Source organism: Lampetra fluviatilis (assembly GCF_964198595.1).
Source record: "Lampetra fluviatilis chromosome 45 unlocalized genomic scaffold, kcLamFluv1.1 SUPER_45_unloc_3, whole genome shotgun sequence".
Classification (NCBI taxonomy): Eukaryota; Metazoa; Chordata; class Hyperoartia; order Petromyzontiformes; family Petromyzontidae; genus Lampetra; species Lampetra fluviatilis.
In genome coordinates, this window is record NW_027620427.1 from 55,001 (window position 1) to 74,700 (window position 19,700).

The window sequence follows — 19,700 nt, forward strand, 5'->3', positions numbered from 1 at the left end:
TGCACTCACTCATGCACTCACTCATTCACTCAGTCATTCACTCATTCTTTCACTCATTCACTCATTCACTCATTCATTCACTCATTCACTCACTTATTCACTCACTCATTCACTCACTCATGCACTCACTCATTCACTCAGTCATTCACTCATTCTTTCACTCATTCACTCACTCATTCACTCACTCATTCACTCACTTATTCACTCAGTCATTCACTCAGTCATTCACTCATTCTTTCACTCATTCACTCAGTCATTCACTCACTTATTCACTCACTCATGCACTCACTCATTCACTCAGTCATTCACTCACTCATTCACTCAGTCATTCACTCATTCTTTCACTCATTCACTCACTCATTCACTCATTCACTCACTTATTCACTCACTCATGCACTCACTCATGCACTCACTCATGCACTCACTCATTCACTCAGTCATTCACTCATTCTTTCACTCATTCACTCATTCACTCATTCATTCACTCATTCACTCACTTATTCACTCACTCATTCACTCACTCATGCACTCACTCATTCACTCAGTCATTCACTCATTCTTTCACTCATTCACTCACTCATTCACTCACTCATTCACTCACTTATTCACTCACTCATTCACTCACTCATGCACTCACTCATTCACTCACTCATTCACTCATTCTTTCACTCATTCACTCAGTCATTCACTCATTCACTCACTTATTCACTCACTCATGCACTCACTCATTCACTCAGTCATTCAATCACTCATTCACTCACTTATTCACTCACTCATTCACTCACTCATTCACTCACTCATTCACTCACTCATTCACTCACTCATTCACTCACTCATTCACTCATTCACTCATTAATTCACTCACTCACTCACTCAGTTACCCCCTTGACTGCCCACGTGATGTGTGTGTGGCTTGCCCACGTGACCGAACTGCGCCCCCTGCTGAAGACGCTCGCGGTGGCAACGCCGGCGCTGCGCTACCTCAGCCTGCTGGGCAACGCGGCCTGCCCACACGAACTGTCACGTGGGGAGTGTGGAGACACTGACTACCACGTGTACAGGTCAGTTAGTCACTAGTACACTCACTCACTCACTAGTACACTCACTCACTCACTAGTACACTCACTACCTCAGCCTGCTGGGCAACGCGGCCTGCCCACACGAACTGTCTGGTACACAGTGTGGAGACACTGACTACCACGTGTACAGGTCAGTTAGTCACTAGTACACTCACTCACTCACTAGTACACTCACTCACTCACTAGTACACTCACTACCTCACTAGTACACTCACTCACTCACTAGTACACTCACTCACTCACTAGTACACTCACTACCTCACTAGTACACTCACTCACTCACTAGTACACTCACTCACTCACTAGTACACTCACTACCTCACTAGCACACTCACTCACTCACTAGTACACTCACTCACTCACTAGTACACTCACTACCTCAGCCTGCTGGGCAACGCGGCCTGCCCACACGAACTGTCACGTGGGGAGTGGGGAGACACTGACTACCACGTGTACAGGTCAGTTAGTCACTAGTACACTCACTCACTCACTAGTACACTCACTCACTCACTAGTACACTCACTACCTCACTAGTACACTCACTACCTCACTAGTACACTCACTCACTCACTAGTACACTCACTACCTCAGCCTGCTGGGCAACGCGGCCTGCCCACACGAACTCTCTGGTACACAGTGTGGAGACACTGACTACCACGTGTACAGGTCAGTTAGTCACTAGTACACTCACTACCTCACTAGTACACTCACTCACTCACTAGTACACTCACTCACCCACTAGTACACTCACTCACTCACTAGTACACTCACTCACTCACTAGTACACTCACTCACTCACTAGTACACTCACTCACTCACTAGTACACTCACTACCTCACTAGCACACTCACTCACCCACTAGCACACTCACTCACTAGTACACTCACTCACTCACTAGTACACTCACTCACTCACTAGTACACTCACTACCTCACTAGCACACTCACTCACTCACTAGTACACTCACTCACTCACTAGTACACTCACTACCTCAGCCTGCTGGGCAACGCGGCCTGCCCACACGAACTGTCACGTGGGGAGTGGGGAGACACTGACTACCACGTGTACAGGTCAGTTAGTCACTAGTACACTCACTCACCCACTAGTACACTCACTAGCACACTAGTACACTCACTAGCACACTAGTACACTCACTCACCCACTAGCACACTCACTCACTCACTAGTACACTCACTCAATCACTAGTACACTCACTCACTCACTAGTACACTCACTCACTCACTAGTACACTCACTACCTCAGCCTGCTGGGCAACGCGGCCTGCCCACACGAACTGTCACGTGGGGAGTGGGGAGACACTGACTACCACGTGTACAGGTCAGTTAGTCACTAGTACACTCACTCACTCACTAGTACACTCACTACCTCACTAGTACACTCACTCACTCACTAGTACACTCACTAGCACACTCACTACCTCAGCCTGCTGGGCAACGCGGCCTGCCCACACGAACTGTCTGGTACACAGTGTGGAGACACTGACTACCACGTGTACAGGTCAGTTAGTCACTAGTACACTCACTCACTCACTAGTACACTCACTACCTCACTAGCACACTCACTACCTCAGCCTGCTGGGCAACGCGGCCTGCCCACACGAACTGTCTGGTACACAGTGTGGAGACACTGACTACCACGTGTACAGGTCAGTTAGTCACTAGTACACTCACTCACCCACTAGTACACTCACTAGCACACTAGTACACTCACTCACTCACTAGTACACTCACTACCTCACTAGTACACTCACTCACCCACTAGTACACTCACTACCTCACTAGCACACTCACTACCTCACTCACTAGTACACTCACTCACTCACTAGTACACTCACTACCTCACTAGTACACTCACTCACTCACTAGTACACTCACTCACCCACTAGTACACTCACTACCTCACTCACTAGTACACTCACTCACTCACTAGTACACTCACTACCTCACTAGTACACTCACTCACTAGTACACTCACTCACCCACTAGTACACTCACTCACTCACTAGTACACTCACTACCTCAGCCTGCTGGGCAACGCGGCCTGCCCACACGAACTGTCACGTGGGGAGTGGGGAGACACTGACTACCACGTGGACAGGTCAGTTAGTCACTAGTACACTCACTCACTCACTAGTACACTCACTCACTCACTAGTACACTCACTACCTCACTAGTACACTCACTACCTCACTAGTACACTCACTACCTCACTAGTACACTCACTCACTCACTAGTACACTCACTCACTAGTACACTCACTACCTCAGCCTGCTGGGCAACGTGGCCTGCCCACACGAACTGTCACGTGGGGAGTGGGGAGACACTGACTACCACGTGTACAGGTCAGTTAGTCACTAGTACACTCACTCACTCACTAGTACACTCACTCACTCACTAGCACACTCACTCACCCACTAGTACACTCACTCACTCACTAGTACACTCACTACCTCACTAGTACACTCACTACCTCACTAGTACACTCACTACCTCAGCCTGCTGGGCAACGTGGCCTGCCCACACGAACTGTCTGGTACACAGTGTGGAGACACTGACTACCACGTGTACAGGTCAGTTAGTCACTAGTACACTCACTCACTCACTAGTACACTCACTAGCACACTAGTACACTCACTCACCCACTAGTACACTCACTCACTCACTAGCACACTCACTCACTCACTAGTACACTCACTCACTCACTAGTACACTCACTACCTCACTAGTACACTCACTAGTACACTCACTACCTCAGCCTGCTGGGCAACGCGGCCTGCCCACACGAACTGTCACGTGGGGAGTGGGGAGACACTGACTACCACGTGTACAGGTCAGTTAGTCACTAGTACACTCACTCACCCACTAGTACACTCACTACCTCACTAGTACACTCACTACCTCAGCCTGCTGGGCAACGCGGCCTGCCCACACGAACTGTCACGTGGGGAGTGGGGAGACACTGACTACCACGTGTACAGGTCAGTTAGTCACTAGTACACTCACTCACTCACCCACTAGTACACTCACTACCTCACTAGTACACTCACTACCTCACTAGTACACTCACTCACTCACTAGCACACTCACTCACCCACTAGTACACTCACTCACTAGTACACTCACTCACTCACTAGTACACTAGCACACTAGCACACTCACTCACCCACTAGTACACTCACTAGCACACTAGTACACTCACTCACCCACTAGTACACTCACTCACTCACTAGTACACTCACTCACTCACTAGTACACTCACTCACTCACTAGTACACTCACTCACTCACTAGTACACTCACTCACTCACTAGTACACTCACTCACTCACTAGTACACTCACTACCTCACTAGTACACTCACTCACTCACTAGCACACTCACTCACCCACTAGTACACTCACTCACTCACTAGTACACTCACTCACTCACTAGTACACTCACTCACTCACTAGTACACTCACTCACTCACTCACTAGCACACTCACTCACTCACTAGTACACTCACTACCTCACTAGTACACTCACTCACCCACTAGTACACTCACTCACTCACTAGTACACTCACTACCTCAGCCTGCTGGGCAACGCGGCCTGCCCACACGAACTGTCACGTGGGGAGTGTGGAGACACTGACTACCACGTGTACAGGTCAGTTAGTCACTAGTACACTCACTCACTCACTAGTACACTCACTCACTCACTAGTACACTCACTCACTCACTAGTACACTCACTACCTCACTAGTACACTCACTCACTCACTAGTACACTCACTCACTAGCACACTCACTACCTCACTAGTACACTCACTACCTCACTAGTACACTCACTACCTCAGCCTGCTGGGCAACGCGGCCTGTCCACACGAACTCTCTGGTACACAGTGTGGAGACACTGACTACCACGTGTACAGGTCAGTTAGTCACTAGTACACTCACTACCTCACTAGTACACTCACTACCTCACTAGTACACTCACTCACCCACTAGTACACTCACTCACTCACTAGTACACTCACTACCTCACTAGTACACTCACTCACTCACTAGTACACTCACTCACTCACTAGTACACTCACTCACTCACTAGTACACTCACTCACTCACTAGTACACTCACTCACTCACTAGCACACTCACTCACTCACTAGTACACTCACTCACTCACTAGTACACTCACTCACTCACTAGTACACTCACTCACTCACTAGTACACTCACTCACTCACTCACTAGCACACTCACTCACTCACTAGTACACTCACTCACTCACTAGTACACTCACTCACCCACTAGTACACTCACTCACTCACTAGTACACTCACTCACTCACTAGTACACTCACTCACTCACTAGTACACTCACTACCTCACTAGTACACTCACTCACTCACTAGTACACTCACTCACTAGCACACTCACTACCTCACTAGTACACTCACTACCTCACTAGTACACTCACTACCTCAGCCTGCTGGGCAACGCGGCCTGCCCACACGAACTGTCTGGTACACAGTGTGGAGACACTGACTACCACGTGTACAGGTCAGTTAGTCACTAGTACACTCACTCACTCACTAGTACACTCACTCACTCACTAGTACACTCACTAGTACACTTAGTGACGAATGGCGGTTGTTGTTGTGTGTGTCTATCTGTGCGTGTGTGTCTGTGTGTGTGTGTCTAATCTCCGACCCCCATGAACAGGTTTGCAGATTTGCTGAGCATTTCTGTGAGGTCCTGGGGGAGGGGAAATCTCTCAGCCAGGAAAACATCGTGGCACAAAGTGGGGATAACCCTGCTGAGGCTGCCGTGCCTCAAATATTGGAAGAGGTCACCCCCTGTGAGTGGCTGGCTGAGGTGCCAGCTGTTGAGGAAGTACTGAAGGCGATCCAGAGTCTGAGACCAGGGAAGGCACCGGGCAGAGATGATCTCCCAAGCGAAATGCTGAGGGAGGGTGGCGTTTGTGCACAGACTGCCCTATATGACATCATAACAACAGTCTGGACCACTGGACGGGTTCCGCAGGATTGGAAGGATGCCCTGGTGGTCCCCCTCTTTAAGAAGGGGGACCGCACAGACTGTAACAACTACAGGGGCATCTCACTCCTCAGTGTGTCGGGAAAGGTCCTGGCAAGGATTATTCAACATCGCCTTGCTAGGCACGCTGAGGAGAGGCTTGCGGAGCCCCAATGCAGTTTCAGGAAAGGGCGGTCCTGCACTGATGCCATATTTTCTGTCCGTTTGCTACAGCAGAGGTGTAGGGAATTCCAACAAAACCTACATCTCTGATTTATTGACCTGGTCAAGGCCTATGATACCATCAGTAGGACTGGGCTCTGGGTTGTTCTTCGTGCTTTCGGAGTCCCTGACCCTCTGCTCACGATCATTAAGGACCTTCATGATGGTGAGCGGGCCCGGGTAAAACTACGTGGCCGGGAGTCAGAGCCTTTCCCTGTACACCTTGGGGTGCGACAGGGATGTCCTCTGGCTCCCACATTATTTAACATCTATTTTGACCGCGTAGTTCGTGAAGCCTTCAATAGCTGTACCGGGGGAATTTCCATTTGGTACAGATATAATGGGAGGCTGATCGACGCCCGGGTGCGATCGAGGGATGGCTCCCTATTGGTCAACCACGTTATGTATGCCGATGATTTGGTAATAGCTGCTCATTCAGAAGAGGCGTTGGAGACGCTGCTGCTGAGACTGGAGCGTGCCACTAAGAGGTGGGGCCTTACCATCAGCCCCACCAAAACTAAGCACCTGCCTGGGTATTTTGTACCATCGGACACTCCACCCCCACAACTCCCAATCGGTGATGGGGCAGTTGTGGAGAGAGTGGAGAGTTTCCCATACCTGGGCAGTGTGCTAATGACCGGCTCCAGTTTAACAGCAGAGGTCTCACTCCGAATCAGTCGAGCGGCAATATCTTTTCATCGGTTGCGTAACGCTGTGTGGAAGCTACCTGGTCTGTCGCTCCGCACGAAGCTTCAGGTCTTCTCGGCCACACTCATTCCCTCCCTTCTCTACGCTTGTGGAACGTGGACCCCCCTAATGGAGCATCTTCGCCAGTTAGAAACATTTAGGCTGGCCTGCCTACGATCCATCCTGGGTTTAACCTGCAGGCTGGATTGTGTGAGGAGCTCACAAATCCTTGAAAGATCTGGGCAAAGTCCCATCGGTGAGCTCCTCCGGCAGGCAAGGCTGCGTTGGCTGGGCCATGTAGCCCACATGCCCAGCCACCGCATGCCTAAACAGCTTTTGTTCGGCCGGATCGAGGGGGCTAAACGGGCGCGGCACGGGCTAGAGAAGAGATGGAGTGATGTGGTACAGGAGGACGTGGAGCCGAGTGGACTTGCCGATGACTGGTACCAGCGGTGTCAAGATCGGCCTCTGTGGAGGAGGCTCGTGAAGGACGCTACTGGGCAGTTGGAGGCAGTCGCCCTCCAGCAACAACGGAGGGCGGAGGAGCAACACTCACAACAACGAGCGGAGCGCCGGGTGGCTAAAGCACAGCAAGTTAGCACAGTAGGGGGCACAGGTGGTGCATCAGCCAGTCTTCTCGGTCATCTCGGTCAGTCGACCCGTGGCACCTGCTGGGTCTGCCCCGTGACCTCCTGCAGCGGGCGTTCGACACTTCACGTGGCCTCAAGGTGCACATGGCCTGGCACAAGCGTCGTGGTGACGTCACCGCCACTTAGTGGCGAATGGCGGTTGTTGTTGTTGTTGTTGTGTCTATCTGTGTGTGTGTCTAACTCTGTGTGTGTGTCTACCTGTGTGTGTGTCTGTGTGTGTCTGTGTGTCTGTGTGTGTGTGTGTCTATCTCTGTGTGTGTCTATGTCTACCTTTGTGTGTGTGTCTGTGTGTGTGTGTGTGTCTGTGTGTGTCTCTGTGTGTGTGTGTCTGTGTGTGTGTCTATCTGTGTGTCTGTGTCTATCTGTGTGTGTGTCTATCTCTGTGTGTGTCTGTGTGTGTCTGGGTGTGTGTGTGTGTCCAGGTGTGCGGTAGTGAGGGCTCTGCCCGGCCTGCGCTTCCTGGACGCTCTCCCCGTGACGAAGGCCGAGCGGAGGGAAGCGGTGAGTAGTGTAGTGTATAGTGTAGTGTATAGTGTATAATGTAGTGTATAGTGTAGTGTAGTGTATAGTGTAGTGTATAGTGTATAGTGTAGTGTATAGTGTAGTGTAGTGTGTAGTGTAGTGTATAGTGTAGTGTGTAGTGTAGTGTGTAGTGTAGTGTGTAGTGTATAGTGTATAGTGTAGTGTAGTGTATAGTGTAGTGTATAGTGTAGTGTAGTGTGTAGTGTAGTGTATAGTGTAGTGTATAGTGTAGTGTAGTGTGTAGTGTAGTGTATAGTGTAGTGTATAGTGTAGTGTGTAGTGTATAGTGTATAGTGTAGTGTATAGTGTAGTGTAGTGTGTAGTGTAGTGTATAGTGTAGTGTGTAGTGTAGTGTATAGTGTAGTGTGTAGTGTGTAGTGTAGTGTATAATGTAGTGTATAGTGTAGTGTATAGTGTAGTGTGTAGTGTAGTGTAGTGTGTAGTGTAGTGTGTAGTGTAGTGTATAGTGTAGTGTATAGTGTAGTGTATAGTGTAGTGTGTAGTGTAGTGTAGTGTATAGTGTAGTGTATAGTGTAGTGTAGTGTGTAGTGTAGTGTGTAGTGTAGTGTATAGTGTAGTGTATAGTGTAGTGTAGTGTATAGTGTAGTGTATAGTGTAGTGTATAGTGTAGTGTGTAGTGTGTAGTGTATAGTGTAGTGTGTAGTGTAGTGTGTAGTGTGTAGTGTAGTGTATAGTGTAGTGTGTAGTGTAGTGTATAGTGTAGTGTGTAGTGTGTAGTGTGTAGTGTAGTGTGTAGTGTGTAGTGTAGTGTGTAGTGTAGTGTGTAGTGTAGTGTGTAGTGTAGTGTATAATGTAGTGTATAGTGTAGTGTGTAGTGTAGTGTGTAGTGTGTAGTGTAGTGTATAGTGTAGTGTGTAGTGTGTAGTGTAGTGTGTAGTGTAGTGTGTAGTGTAGTGTATAATGTAGTGTATAGTGTAGTGTAGTGTATAGTGTAGTGTATAGTGTAGTGTATAGTGTAGTGTATAGTGTAGTGTATAGTGTAGTGTATAGTGTAGTGTAGTGTGTAGTGTGTAGTGTAGTGTGCAGTGTAGTGTAGTGTATAGTGTAGTGTAGTGTATAGTGTAGTGTAGTGTGTAGTGTAGTGTGCAGTGTAGTGTATAGTGTAGTGTATAGTGTAGTGTGTAGTGTAGTGTATAATGCAGTGTATAGTGTAGTGTATAGTGTAGTGTATAGTGTAGTGTATAGTGTAGTGTAGTGTGTAGTGTAGTGTATAGTGTAGTGTATAGTGTAGTGTAGTGTATAGTGTAGTGTAGTGTATAGTGTAGTGTATAGTGTAGTGTAGTGTATAGTGTAGTGTATAGTGTAGTGTATAGTGTAGTGTAGTGTATAGTGTAGTGTAGTGTATAGTGTAGTGTAGTGTGCAGTGTAGTGTATAGTGTAGTGTATAGTGTAGTGTGTAGTGTAGTGTAGTGTATAGTGTAGTGTATAGTGTAGTGTAGTGTGTAGTGTAGTGTAGTGTGCAGTGTAGTGTAGTGTATAGTGTAGTGTATAGTGTAGTGTATAATGTAGTGTATAGTGTAGTGTAGTGTGTAGTGTAGTGTATAGTGTAGTGTATAGTGTAGTGTATAGTGTAGTGTGTAGTGTAGTGTATAGTGTAGTGTATAGTGTAGTGTAGTGTGTAGTGTAGTGTATAGTGTAGTGTATAGTTTAGTGTATAGTGTAGTGAGTAGTGTAGTGTGTAGTGTAGTGTATAGTGTAGTGAGTAGTGTAGTGTAGTGAGTAGTGTAGTGTGTAGTGTATAGTGTAGTGTATAATGTAGTGTATAGTGTAGTGTGTAGTGTAGTGTATAGTGTAGTGTATAGTGTAGTGTATAGTGTAGTGTGTAGTGTAGTGTATAGTGTAGTGTATAGTGTAGTGTAGTGTGTAGTGTAGTGTATAGTGTAGTGTATAGTTTAGTGTGTAGTGTAGTGTGTAGTGTAGTGTATAGTGTAGTGTATAGTGTAGTGTATAGTGTAGTGTAGTGTGTAGTGTAGTGTGTAGTGTAGTGTGTAGTGTAGTGTATAGTGTAGTGTATAGTGTAGTGTAGTGTATAGTGTAGTGTATAGTGTAGTGTGTAGTGTAGTGTAGTGTATAGTGTAGTGTATAGTGTAGTGTAGTGTGTAGTGTATAGTGTAGTGTGTAGTGTAGTGTGTAGTGTGTAGTGTAGTGTATAGTGTAGTGTGTAGTGTGTAGTGTAGTGTGTAGTGTGTAGTGTAGTGTGTAGTGTAGTGTGTAGTGTAGTGTGTAGTGTAGTGTATAATGTAGTGTATAGTGTAGTGTGTAGTGTAGTGTGTAGTGTGTAGTGTAGTGTATAGTGTAGTGTGTAGTGTGTAGTGTAGTGTGTAGTGTAGTGTGTAGTGTAGTGTATAATGTAGTGTATAGTGTAGTGTAGTGTATAGTGTAGTGTATAGTGTAGTGTATAGTGTAGTGTATAGTGTAGCGTATAGTGTAGTGTATAGTGTAGTGTATAGTGTAGTGTGTAGTGTAGTGTATAGTGTAGTGTATAGTGTAGTGTATAGTGTAGTGTAGTGTGTAGTGTGTAGTGTAGTGTGCAGTGTAGTGTAGTGTATAGTGTAGTGTAGTGTATAGTGTAGTGTAGTGTGTAGTGTAGTGTGCAGTGTAGTGTATAGTGTAGTGTATAGTGTAGTGTGTAGTGTAGTGTATAATGCAGTGTATAGTGTAGTGTAGTGTATAGTGTAGTGTAGTGTATAGTGTAGTGTATAGTGTAGTGTATAGTGTAGTGTAGTGTGTAGTGTAGTGTATAGTGTAGTGTATAGTGTAGTGTAGTGTATAGTGTAGTGTAGTGTATAGTGTAGTGTATAGTGTAGTGTAGTGTATAGTGTAGTGTATAGTGTAGTGTATAGTGTAGTGTAGTGTATAGTGTAGTGTAGTGTGTAGTGTAGTGTATAGTGTAGTGTAGTGTGCAGTGTAGTGTATAGTGTAGTGTATAGTGTAGTGTGTAGTGTAGTGTGTAGTGTAGTGTAGTGTATAGTGTAGTGTATAGTGTAGTGTAGTGTGTAGTGTAGTGTAGTGTGCAGTGTAGTGTAGTGTATAGTGTAGTGTATAGTGTAGTGTATAATGTAGTGTATAGTGTAGTGTAGTGTGTAGTGTAGTGTATAGTGTAGTGTATAGTGTAGTGTATAGTGTAGTGTGTAGTGTAGTGTATAGTGTAGTGTATAGTGTAGTGTAGTGTGTAGTGTAGTGTATAGTGTAGTGTATAGTTTAGTGTATAGTGTAGTGAGTAGTGTAGTGTGTAGTGTAGTGTATAGTTTAGTGAGTAGTGTAGTGTAGTGAGTAGTGTAGTGTGTAGTGTATAGTGTAGTGTATAATGTAGTGTATAGTGTAGTGTAGTGTGTAGTGTAGTGTATAGTGTAGTGTATAGTGTAGTGTATAGTGTAGTGTGTAGTGTAGTGTATAGTGTAGTGTATAGTGTAGTGTAGTGTGTAGTGTAGTGTATAGTGTAGTGTATAGTTTAGTGTGTAGTGTAGTGTGTAGTATAGTGTATAGTGTAGTGTATAGTGTATAGTGTAGTGTAGTGTGTAGTGTAGTGTGTAGTCTATTGTAGTGAAGTGTGTAGTGTTGTGTAGTGTATAGTGTAGTGTATAGTGTAGTGTGTAGTGTATAGTGTAGTGTAGTGTGTAGTGTAGTGTATAGTGTAGTGTATAGTGTAGTGTGTAGTGTGTAGTGTAGTGTATAATGTAGTGTATAGTGTAGTGTAGTGTATAGTGTAGTGTAGTGTATAGTGTAGTGTATAGTGTAGTGTATAGTGTAGTGTGTAGTGTGTAGTGTAGTGTATAATGTAGTGTATAGTGTAGTGTAGTGTATAGTGTAGTGTATAGTGTAGTGTATAGTGTAGTGTATAGTGTAGTGTGTAGTGTAGTGTATAGTGTAGTGTATAGTGTAGTGTAGTGTGTAGTGTAGTGTGCAGTGTAGTGTAGTGTATAGTGTAGTGTATAGTGTAATGTGTAGTGTAGTGTATAATGTAGTGTATAGTGTAGTGTGTAGTGTAGTGTGTAGTGTAGTGTGTAGTGTAGTGTGTAGTGTAGTGTATAGTGTAGTGTAGTGTGTAGTGTAGTGTATAGTGTAGTGTAGTGTGTAGTGTAGTGTGTAGTGTAGTGTGTAGTGTAGTGTGTAGTGTAGTGTGTAGTGTAGTGTGTAGTGTAGTGTATAGTGTAGTGTGTAGTGTAGTGTATAGTGTAGTGTATAGTGTAGTGTAGTGTGTAGTGTAGTGTGCAGTGTAGTGTATAGTGTAGTGTATAGTGTAGTGTGTAGTGTAGTGTGTAGTGTAGTGTGTAGTGTAGTGTATAGTGTAGTGTATAGTGTAGTGTAGTGTATAGTGTAGTGTAGTGTGTAGTGTAGTGTGTAGTGTGTAGTGTAGTGTAGTGTGCAGTGTAGTGTAGTGTATAGTGTAGTGTATAGTGTAGTGTGTAGTGTAGTGTATAATGTAGTGTATAGTGTAGTGTAGTGTATAGTGTAGTGTAGTGTATAGTGTAGTGTATAGTGTAGTGTATAGTGTAGTGTGTAGTGTAGTGTATAGTGTAGTGTAGTGTATAGTGTAGTGTAGTGTGTAGTGTAGTGTATAGTGTAGTGTATAGTGTAGTGTATAGTGTAGTGTATAGTGTAGTGAGTAGTGTAGTGTATAGTGTAGTGAGTAGTGTAGTGTATAGTGTAGTGTATAGTGTAGTGAGTAGTGTAGTGTATAGTGTAGTGTGTAGTGTAGTGTATAGTGTAGTGTATAGTGTAGTGTAGTGTGTAGTGTAGTGTGCAGTGTAGTGTATAGTGTAGTGTATAGTGTAGTGTGTAGTGTAGTGTGTAGTGTAGTGTGTAGTGTAGTGTATAGTGTAGTGTATAGTGTAGTGTAGTGTATAGTGTAGTGTAGTGTGTAGTGTAGTGTGTAGTGTGTAGTGTAGTGTAGTGTGCAGTGTAGTGTAGTGTATAGTGTAGTGTATAGTGTAGTGTGTAGTGTAGTGTATAATGTAGTGTATAGTGTAGTGTAGTGTATAGTGTAGTGTAGTGTATAGTGTAGTGTATAGTGTAGTGTATAGTGTAGTGTGTAGTGTAGTGTATAGTGTAGTGTAGTGTATAGTGTAGTGTAGTGTGTAGTGTAGTGTATAGTGTAGTGTATAGTGTAGTGTATAGTGTAGTGTATAGTGTAGTGAGTAGTGTAGTGTATAGTGTAGTGAGTAGTGTAGTGTATAGTGTAGTGTATAGTGTAGTGAGTAGTGTAGTGTATAGTGTAGTGAGTAGTGTAGTGTATAATGTAGTGTATAGTGTAGTGTGTAGTGTAGTGTATAGTGTAGTGTAGTGTGTAGTGTGTAGTGTAGTGTATAGTGTAGTGTGTAGTGTAGTGTGTAGTGTATAATGTAGTGTATAGTGTAGTGTAGTGTATAGTGTAGTGTAGTGTATAGTGTAGTGTGTAGTGTGTAGTGTAGTGTGTAGTGTGTAGTGTAGTGTGTAGTGTGTAGTGTAGTGTGTAGTGTAGTGTGTAGTGTAGTGTGTAGTGTATAGTGTAGTGTGTAGTGTAGTGTATAATGTATAGTGTAGTGTGTAGTGTATAGTGTAGTGTAGTGTGTAGTGTAGTGTGTAGTGTGTAGTGTAGTGTATAGTGTAGTGTGTAGTGTAGTGTGTAGTGTATAGTGTAGTGTGTAGTGTATAGTGTAGTGTGTAGTGTATAGTGTAGTGTGTAGTGTAGTGTATAGTGTATAGTTTAGTGTAGTGTGTAGTGTATAGTGTAGTGTGTAGTGTAGTGTATAGTGTAGTGTATAGTGTAGTGTAGTGTGTAGTGTAGTGTATAGTGTAGTGTAGTGTGTAGTGTGTAGTGTATAGTGTAGTGTAGTGTGTATGTGTAGTGTATAATGTATGTGTAGTGTATAATGTAGTGTAGTGTATAGTGTAGTGTATAGTGTAGTGTAGTGTGTAGTGTAGTGTATAGTGTAGTGTGTAGTGTGTAGTGTAGTGTATAATGTAGTGTAGTGTATAGTGTAGTGTATAGTGTAGTGTAGTGTGTAGTGTAGTGTATAGTGTAGTGTAGTGTATAGTGTAGTGTATAGTGTAGTGTAGTGTGTATGTGTAGTGTAGTGGTTAGCGCTAAGCTGCGCTATGAACATGTGACACACAGACACACACACATGCGCTTGGGGATCCCGCGGGTGTCTGTGTGTGTGTGTGTCTGTGTGTGTGTCTGTGTGTGTGTCTGTGTGTCTGTGTGTGTGTGTCTGTGTGTGTCTGTGTGTGTGTGTCTGTGTGTGTGTGTCTGTGTGTGTGTGTCTGTGTGTGTCTGTGTGTGTGTGTCTGTGTCTGTGTGTGTGTGTCTGTGTATCTGTGTGTGTGTCTGTGTGTGTGTGTCTGTCTGTGTGTGTGTCTGTGTGTGTGTGTGTCTGTGTGTGTGTGTGTCTGTGTGTGTGTGTGTGTCTGTGTGTGTGTGTCTGTGTGTGTGTGTGCCTTGGTGCAAGTGCAGCGGATAGACAAGGAGGCGGCGGTGGAGAGACAGAGGCAGACGGAGAGACAGCGCGGTCCGTACTCACCGCTGCCGGCCTCACAGCGACAACCCTCCGACCACAAAGGTACACAGAGAGACAGACACAGAGAGACAGAGAGACAGAGACAGACACAGACACACACACAGACACACAGACACACACACACACAGACAGTGCTGGCTACCTGTACCACCACCGCTCCCAGAGAGACACAGAGAGACAGAGAGAGACAGAGAGAGAGAGACAGACAGAGAGAGAGACAGACAGAGAGAGAGACAGAGAGACAGAGAGAGAGACAGACAGAGAGAGACACAGAGACACAGAGACAGAAACACAGACACAGACAGAGATACAGAGAGAGACAGACAGAGAGAGAAAGAGAGACACAAACATAGAGACACAGACAGAGACACAGAGAGACAGAGAGTAACACGTTGTGTGAAGGATGCTACTGGTGCCAGTCTCGGTGCACCCTTCTCACCCCCCCCTCCCCACCCCCCTCCCCCCCTCCCCCACCCCCCCCTCCCCCACCCCCCCTCCCCCACCCCACCTCCCCCCCTCCCCCACCCCCCCTCCCCCCCTCCCCCACCCCCCCTCCCCCACCCCACCTCCCCCCCTCCCCCACCCCCCCTCCCCCACCCCACCTCCCCCCCTCCCCCACCCCCCCCTCCCCCACCCCCCCTCCCCCACCCCACCTCCCCCCCTCCCCCACCCCCCCTCCCCCACCCCACCTCCCCCCCTCCCCCACCCCCCCCTCCCCCACCCCCCCTCCCCCACCCCACCTCCCCCCCCTCCCCCACCCCCCCTCCCCCACCCCCCCTCCCCCACCCCACCTCCCCCCCTCCCCCACCCCCCCTCCCCCACCCCACCTCCCCCCCTCCCCCACCCCCCCTCCCCACCTCCCCCACCCCCCCTCCCCCCCCCCTCTCCCCCCTCTCCCCCTCCCCCTCTCCCCCCCCTCCCCCCCCTCCCCCCCTCTCCCCCTCCCCCTCTCTCCCTCTCCCTCCCTCCCCCCCTCCCCCCCTCCCCCCCTCTCCCCCCTTCCCCCCCCTCTCCCTCCCCCCCCTCCCCCCCTCCCCCACACCCCCTCCCCCCTTCCCCCCCCCTCCCTCCCCCCCCTCCCCCTCCCCCCCTCCCCCACACCCCCCCCCCCCTCCCTCCCCCCCCTCCCCCTCCCCCACACCCCCTCCCCCCTTCCCCCCCCCTCCCTCCCCCCCCTCCCCCTCCCCCCCTCCCCCACACCCCCCCCCCCCCTCCCTCCCCCCCCTCCCCCTCCCCCACACCCCCTCCCCCCTTCCCCCCCTCTCCCTCCCCCCCTCCCCCCCCTCTCCCCCCCACCCCGTGCTGAGTGAAGGGGTGATGGCTCATTGCCGCTACGTCTACCAAGGCCGGCAGTCAGAGGGCAACCGCTTCATCTTCGACGGAGACCTGTGACTCATTCATTCACTCATTCACTCACTCATTCACTCACTCATTCACTCAGTAATTCACCCACTCATTCACTAAGTCATTCACTCACTCATTAATTCATTCACTTAGTCATTCACTCACTCATTCATTCACTCATTCACTCAGTAATTCACCCACTCATTCACTAAGTCATTCACTCACTCACTCATTCACCCACTCATTCACTCACTCATTCACTCAGTCACTCATGCATTCGTTCACTTAGTCATTCACTCACTCATGCACTCTTTCACTCACTCATTCACTCAGTAATTCACCCACTCATTCACTAAGTCATTCACTCACTAATTCAGTCACTCACTCATTCATTCACCCACTCATTCACTCACTCATTCGATCAGTCAGTCACTCATTCATTCACTCACTCATGCACTCTTTCACTCACTCATTCACTCAGTAATTCACCCACTAATTCACCTACTCATTCACTCACTCATTCACTCGGTCACTCGTTTTCTCACTCAGTCACTCACTTATTCACTCAGTCGCTCAGTCATTCACTCACTCTCTGATTCACTCACTCATTCACTAAGTTATTCATTCACTCAGTCACTCATTCACCTACTCATTCACTCACTCACTCACTCATTCACTCACTCACTGATCCACTCACTCATTCACCCACTCAGTCACTCATTTACTCACTCAGTCATTCACCCACTCATTCACTAACTCAGTTATTCACCCACTCAGTCATTCACTCAGTCACTCAGTCATTCACTCACTCACTCATCCACTCACTCACTGATCCCCCCCCCCCCTCACTCACTCACACAGCCCCATGTCCCCAAACCTGAATCGTGTTTTAAAAAACATTTTTGTAAATCGTCCCCCGTGTCACGCGTTCATTTAATATAGAGATCACGTGGTGGTGAATGTGGTTATAGGGGTGGAGATCACGTGGTGAATGTGGTTATAGGGGTGGAGATCACGTGGTGATTGTGGTTATAGGGGTGGAGATCACGTGGTGAATGTGGTTATAGGGGTGGAGATCACGTGGTGATTGTGATTATAGGGGTGGAGATCACGTGGTGGTGAATGTGGTTATAGGGGTGGAGATCACGTGGTGATTGTGGTTATAGGGGTGGAGATCACGTGGTGAATGTGGTTATAGGGGTGGAGATCACGTGGTGGTGAATGTGGTTATAGGGGTGGAGATCACGTGGTGGTGAATGTGGTTATAGGGGTGGAGATCACGTGGTGGTGATTGTGGTTATAGGGGTGGAGATCACGTGGTGATTGTGGTTATAGGGGTGGAGATCACGTGGTGGTGAATGTGGTTATAGGGGTGGAGATCACGTGGTGGTGATTGTGATTATAGGGGTGGAGATCACGTGGTGAATGTGGTTATAGGGGTGGAGATCACGTGGTGGTGAATGTGGTTATAGGGGTGGAGATCACGTGGTGGTGAATGTGGTTATAGGGGTGGAGATCACGTGGTGAATGTGGTTATAGGGGTGGAGATCACGTGGTGGTGAATGTGATTATAGGGGTGGAGATCACGTGGTGGTGAATGTGGTTATAGGGGTGGAGATCACGTGGTGGTGAATGTGGTTATAGGGGTGGAGATCACGTGGTGGTGAATGTGATTATAGGGGTGGAGATCACGTGGTGGTGAATGTAGTTATAGGGGTGGAGATCACGTGGTGATTGTGGTTATAGGGGTGGAGATCACGTGGTGGTGAATGTGGTTATAGGGGTGGAGATCACGTGGTGATTGTGGTTATAGGGGTGGAGATCACGTGGTGGTGAATGTGGTTATAGGGGTGGAGATCACGTGGTGGTGAATGTGGTTATAGGGGTGGAGATCACGTGGTGGTGAATGTGGTTATAGGGGTGGAGATCACGTGGTGGTGAATGTGATTATAGGGGTGGAGATCACGTGGTGATTGTGGTTATAGGGGTGGAGATCACGTGGTGGTGAATGTGGTTATAGGGGTGGAGATCACGTGGTGGTGATTGTGGTTATAGGGGTGGAGATCACGTGGTGAATGTGGTTATAGGGGTGGAGATCACGTGGTGATTGTGGTTATAGGGGTGGAGATCACGTGGTGGTGAATGTGGTTATAGGGGTGGAGATCACGTGGTGGTGATTGTGGTTATAGGGGTGGAGATCACGTGGTGGTGATTGTGGTTATAGGGGTGGAGATCACGTGGTGGTGAATGTGGTTATAGGGGTGGAGATCACGTGGTGAATGTGGTTATAGGGGTGGAGATCACGTGGTGATTGTGGTTATAGGGGTGGAGATCACGTGGTGGTGAATGTGGTTATAGGGGTGGAGATCACGTGGTGAATGTGGTTATAGGGGTGGAGATCACGTGGTGATTGTGGTTATAGGGGTGGAGATCACGTGGTGGTGAATGTGGTTATAGGGGTGGAGATCACGTGGTGGTGAATGTGGTTATAGGGGTGGAGATCACGTGGTGATTGTGGTTATAGGGGTGGAGATCACGTGGTGGTGAATGTGGTTATAGGGGTGGAGATCACGTGGTGAATGTGGTTATAGGGGTGGAGATCACGTGGTGATTGTGGTTATAGGGGTGGAGATCACGTGGTGATTGTGGTTATAGGGGTGGAGATCACGTGGTGATTGTGGTTATAGGGGTGGAGATCACGTGGTGATTGTGATTATAGGGGTGGAGATCACGTGGTGATTGTGGTTATAGGGGTGGAGATCACGTGGTGATTGTGGTTATAGGGGTGGAGATCACGTGGTGATTGTGGTTATAGGGGTGGAGATCACGTGGTGAATGTGATTATAGGGGTGGAGATCACGTGGTGATTGTGATTATAGGGGTGGAGATCACGTGGTGATTGTGGTTATAGGGGTGGAGATCACGTGGTGATTGTGGTTATAGGGGTGGAGATCACGTGGTGAATGTGGTTATAGGGGTGGAGATCACGTGGTGGTGAATGTGGTTATAGGGGTGGAGATCACGTGGTGAATGTGGTTATAGGGGTGGAGATCACGTGGTGGTGATTGTGGTTATAGGGGTGGAGATCACGTGGTGGTGAATGTGGTTATAGGGGTGGAGATCACGTGGTGGTGATTGTGGTTATAGGGGTGGAGATCACGTGGTGCTGATTGTGGTTATAGGGGTGGATATCACGTGGTGATTGTGGTTATAGGGGTGGAGATCACGTGGTGAATGTGGTTATAGGGGTGGAGATCACGTGGTGAATGTGGTTATAGGGGTGGAGATCACGTGGTGATTGTGGTTATAGGGGTGGAGATCACGTGGTGGTGAATGTGGTTATAGGGGTGGAGATCACGTGGTGGTGAATGTGGTTATAGGGGTGGAGATCACGTGGTGGTGAATGTGATTATAGGGGTGGAGATCACGTGGTGGTGAATGTGATTATAGGGGTGGAGATCACGTGGTGGTGATTGTGGTTATAGGGGTGGAGATCACGTGGTGATTGTGGTTATAGGGGTGGAGATCACGTGGTGGTGAATGTGGTTATAGGGGTGGAGATCACGTGGTGATTGTGGTTATAGGGGTGGAGATCACGTGGTGAATGTGGTTATAGGGGTGGAGATCACGTGGTGGTGAATGT

General features: G+C 47.5%; 1 protein-coding gene across 1 annotated transcript in view; it reads left to right on the forward strand.

Annotated features, from left to right (window-relative positions):
* LRMDA (leucine rich melanocyte differentiation associated) overlaps positions 1–16,948 on the forward strand; it is a 34,343-nt gene extending 17,395 nt beyond the window's left edge. Inside the window, exons 5-8 of the mRNA XM_078884495.1 lie at positions 922–1,061; positions 8,093–8,180; positions 14,650–14,755; positions 16,026–16,948. Coding sequence (XP_078740621.1) covers positions 922–1,061; positions 8,093–8,180; positions 14,650–14,755; positions 16,026–16,105 — 414 coding nt within the window. The 3' untranslated portion in view covers positions 16,106–16,948. The remainder of the gene's footprint in view (positions 1–921; positions 1,062–8,092; positions 8,181–14,649; positions 14,756–16,025) is intronic.
* Positions 16,949–19,700: the final 2,752 nt, after the last annotated feature.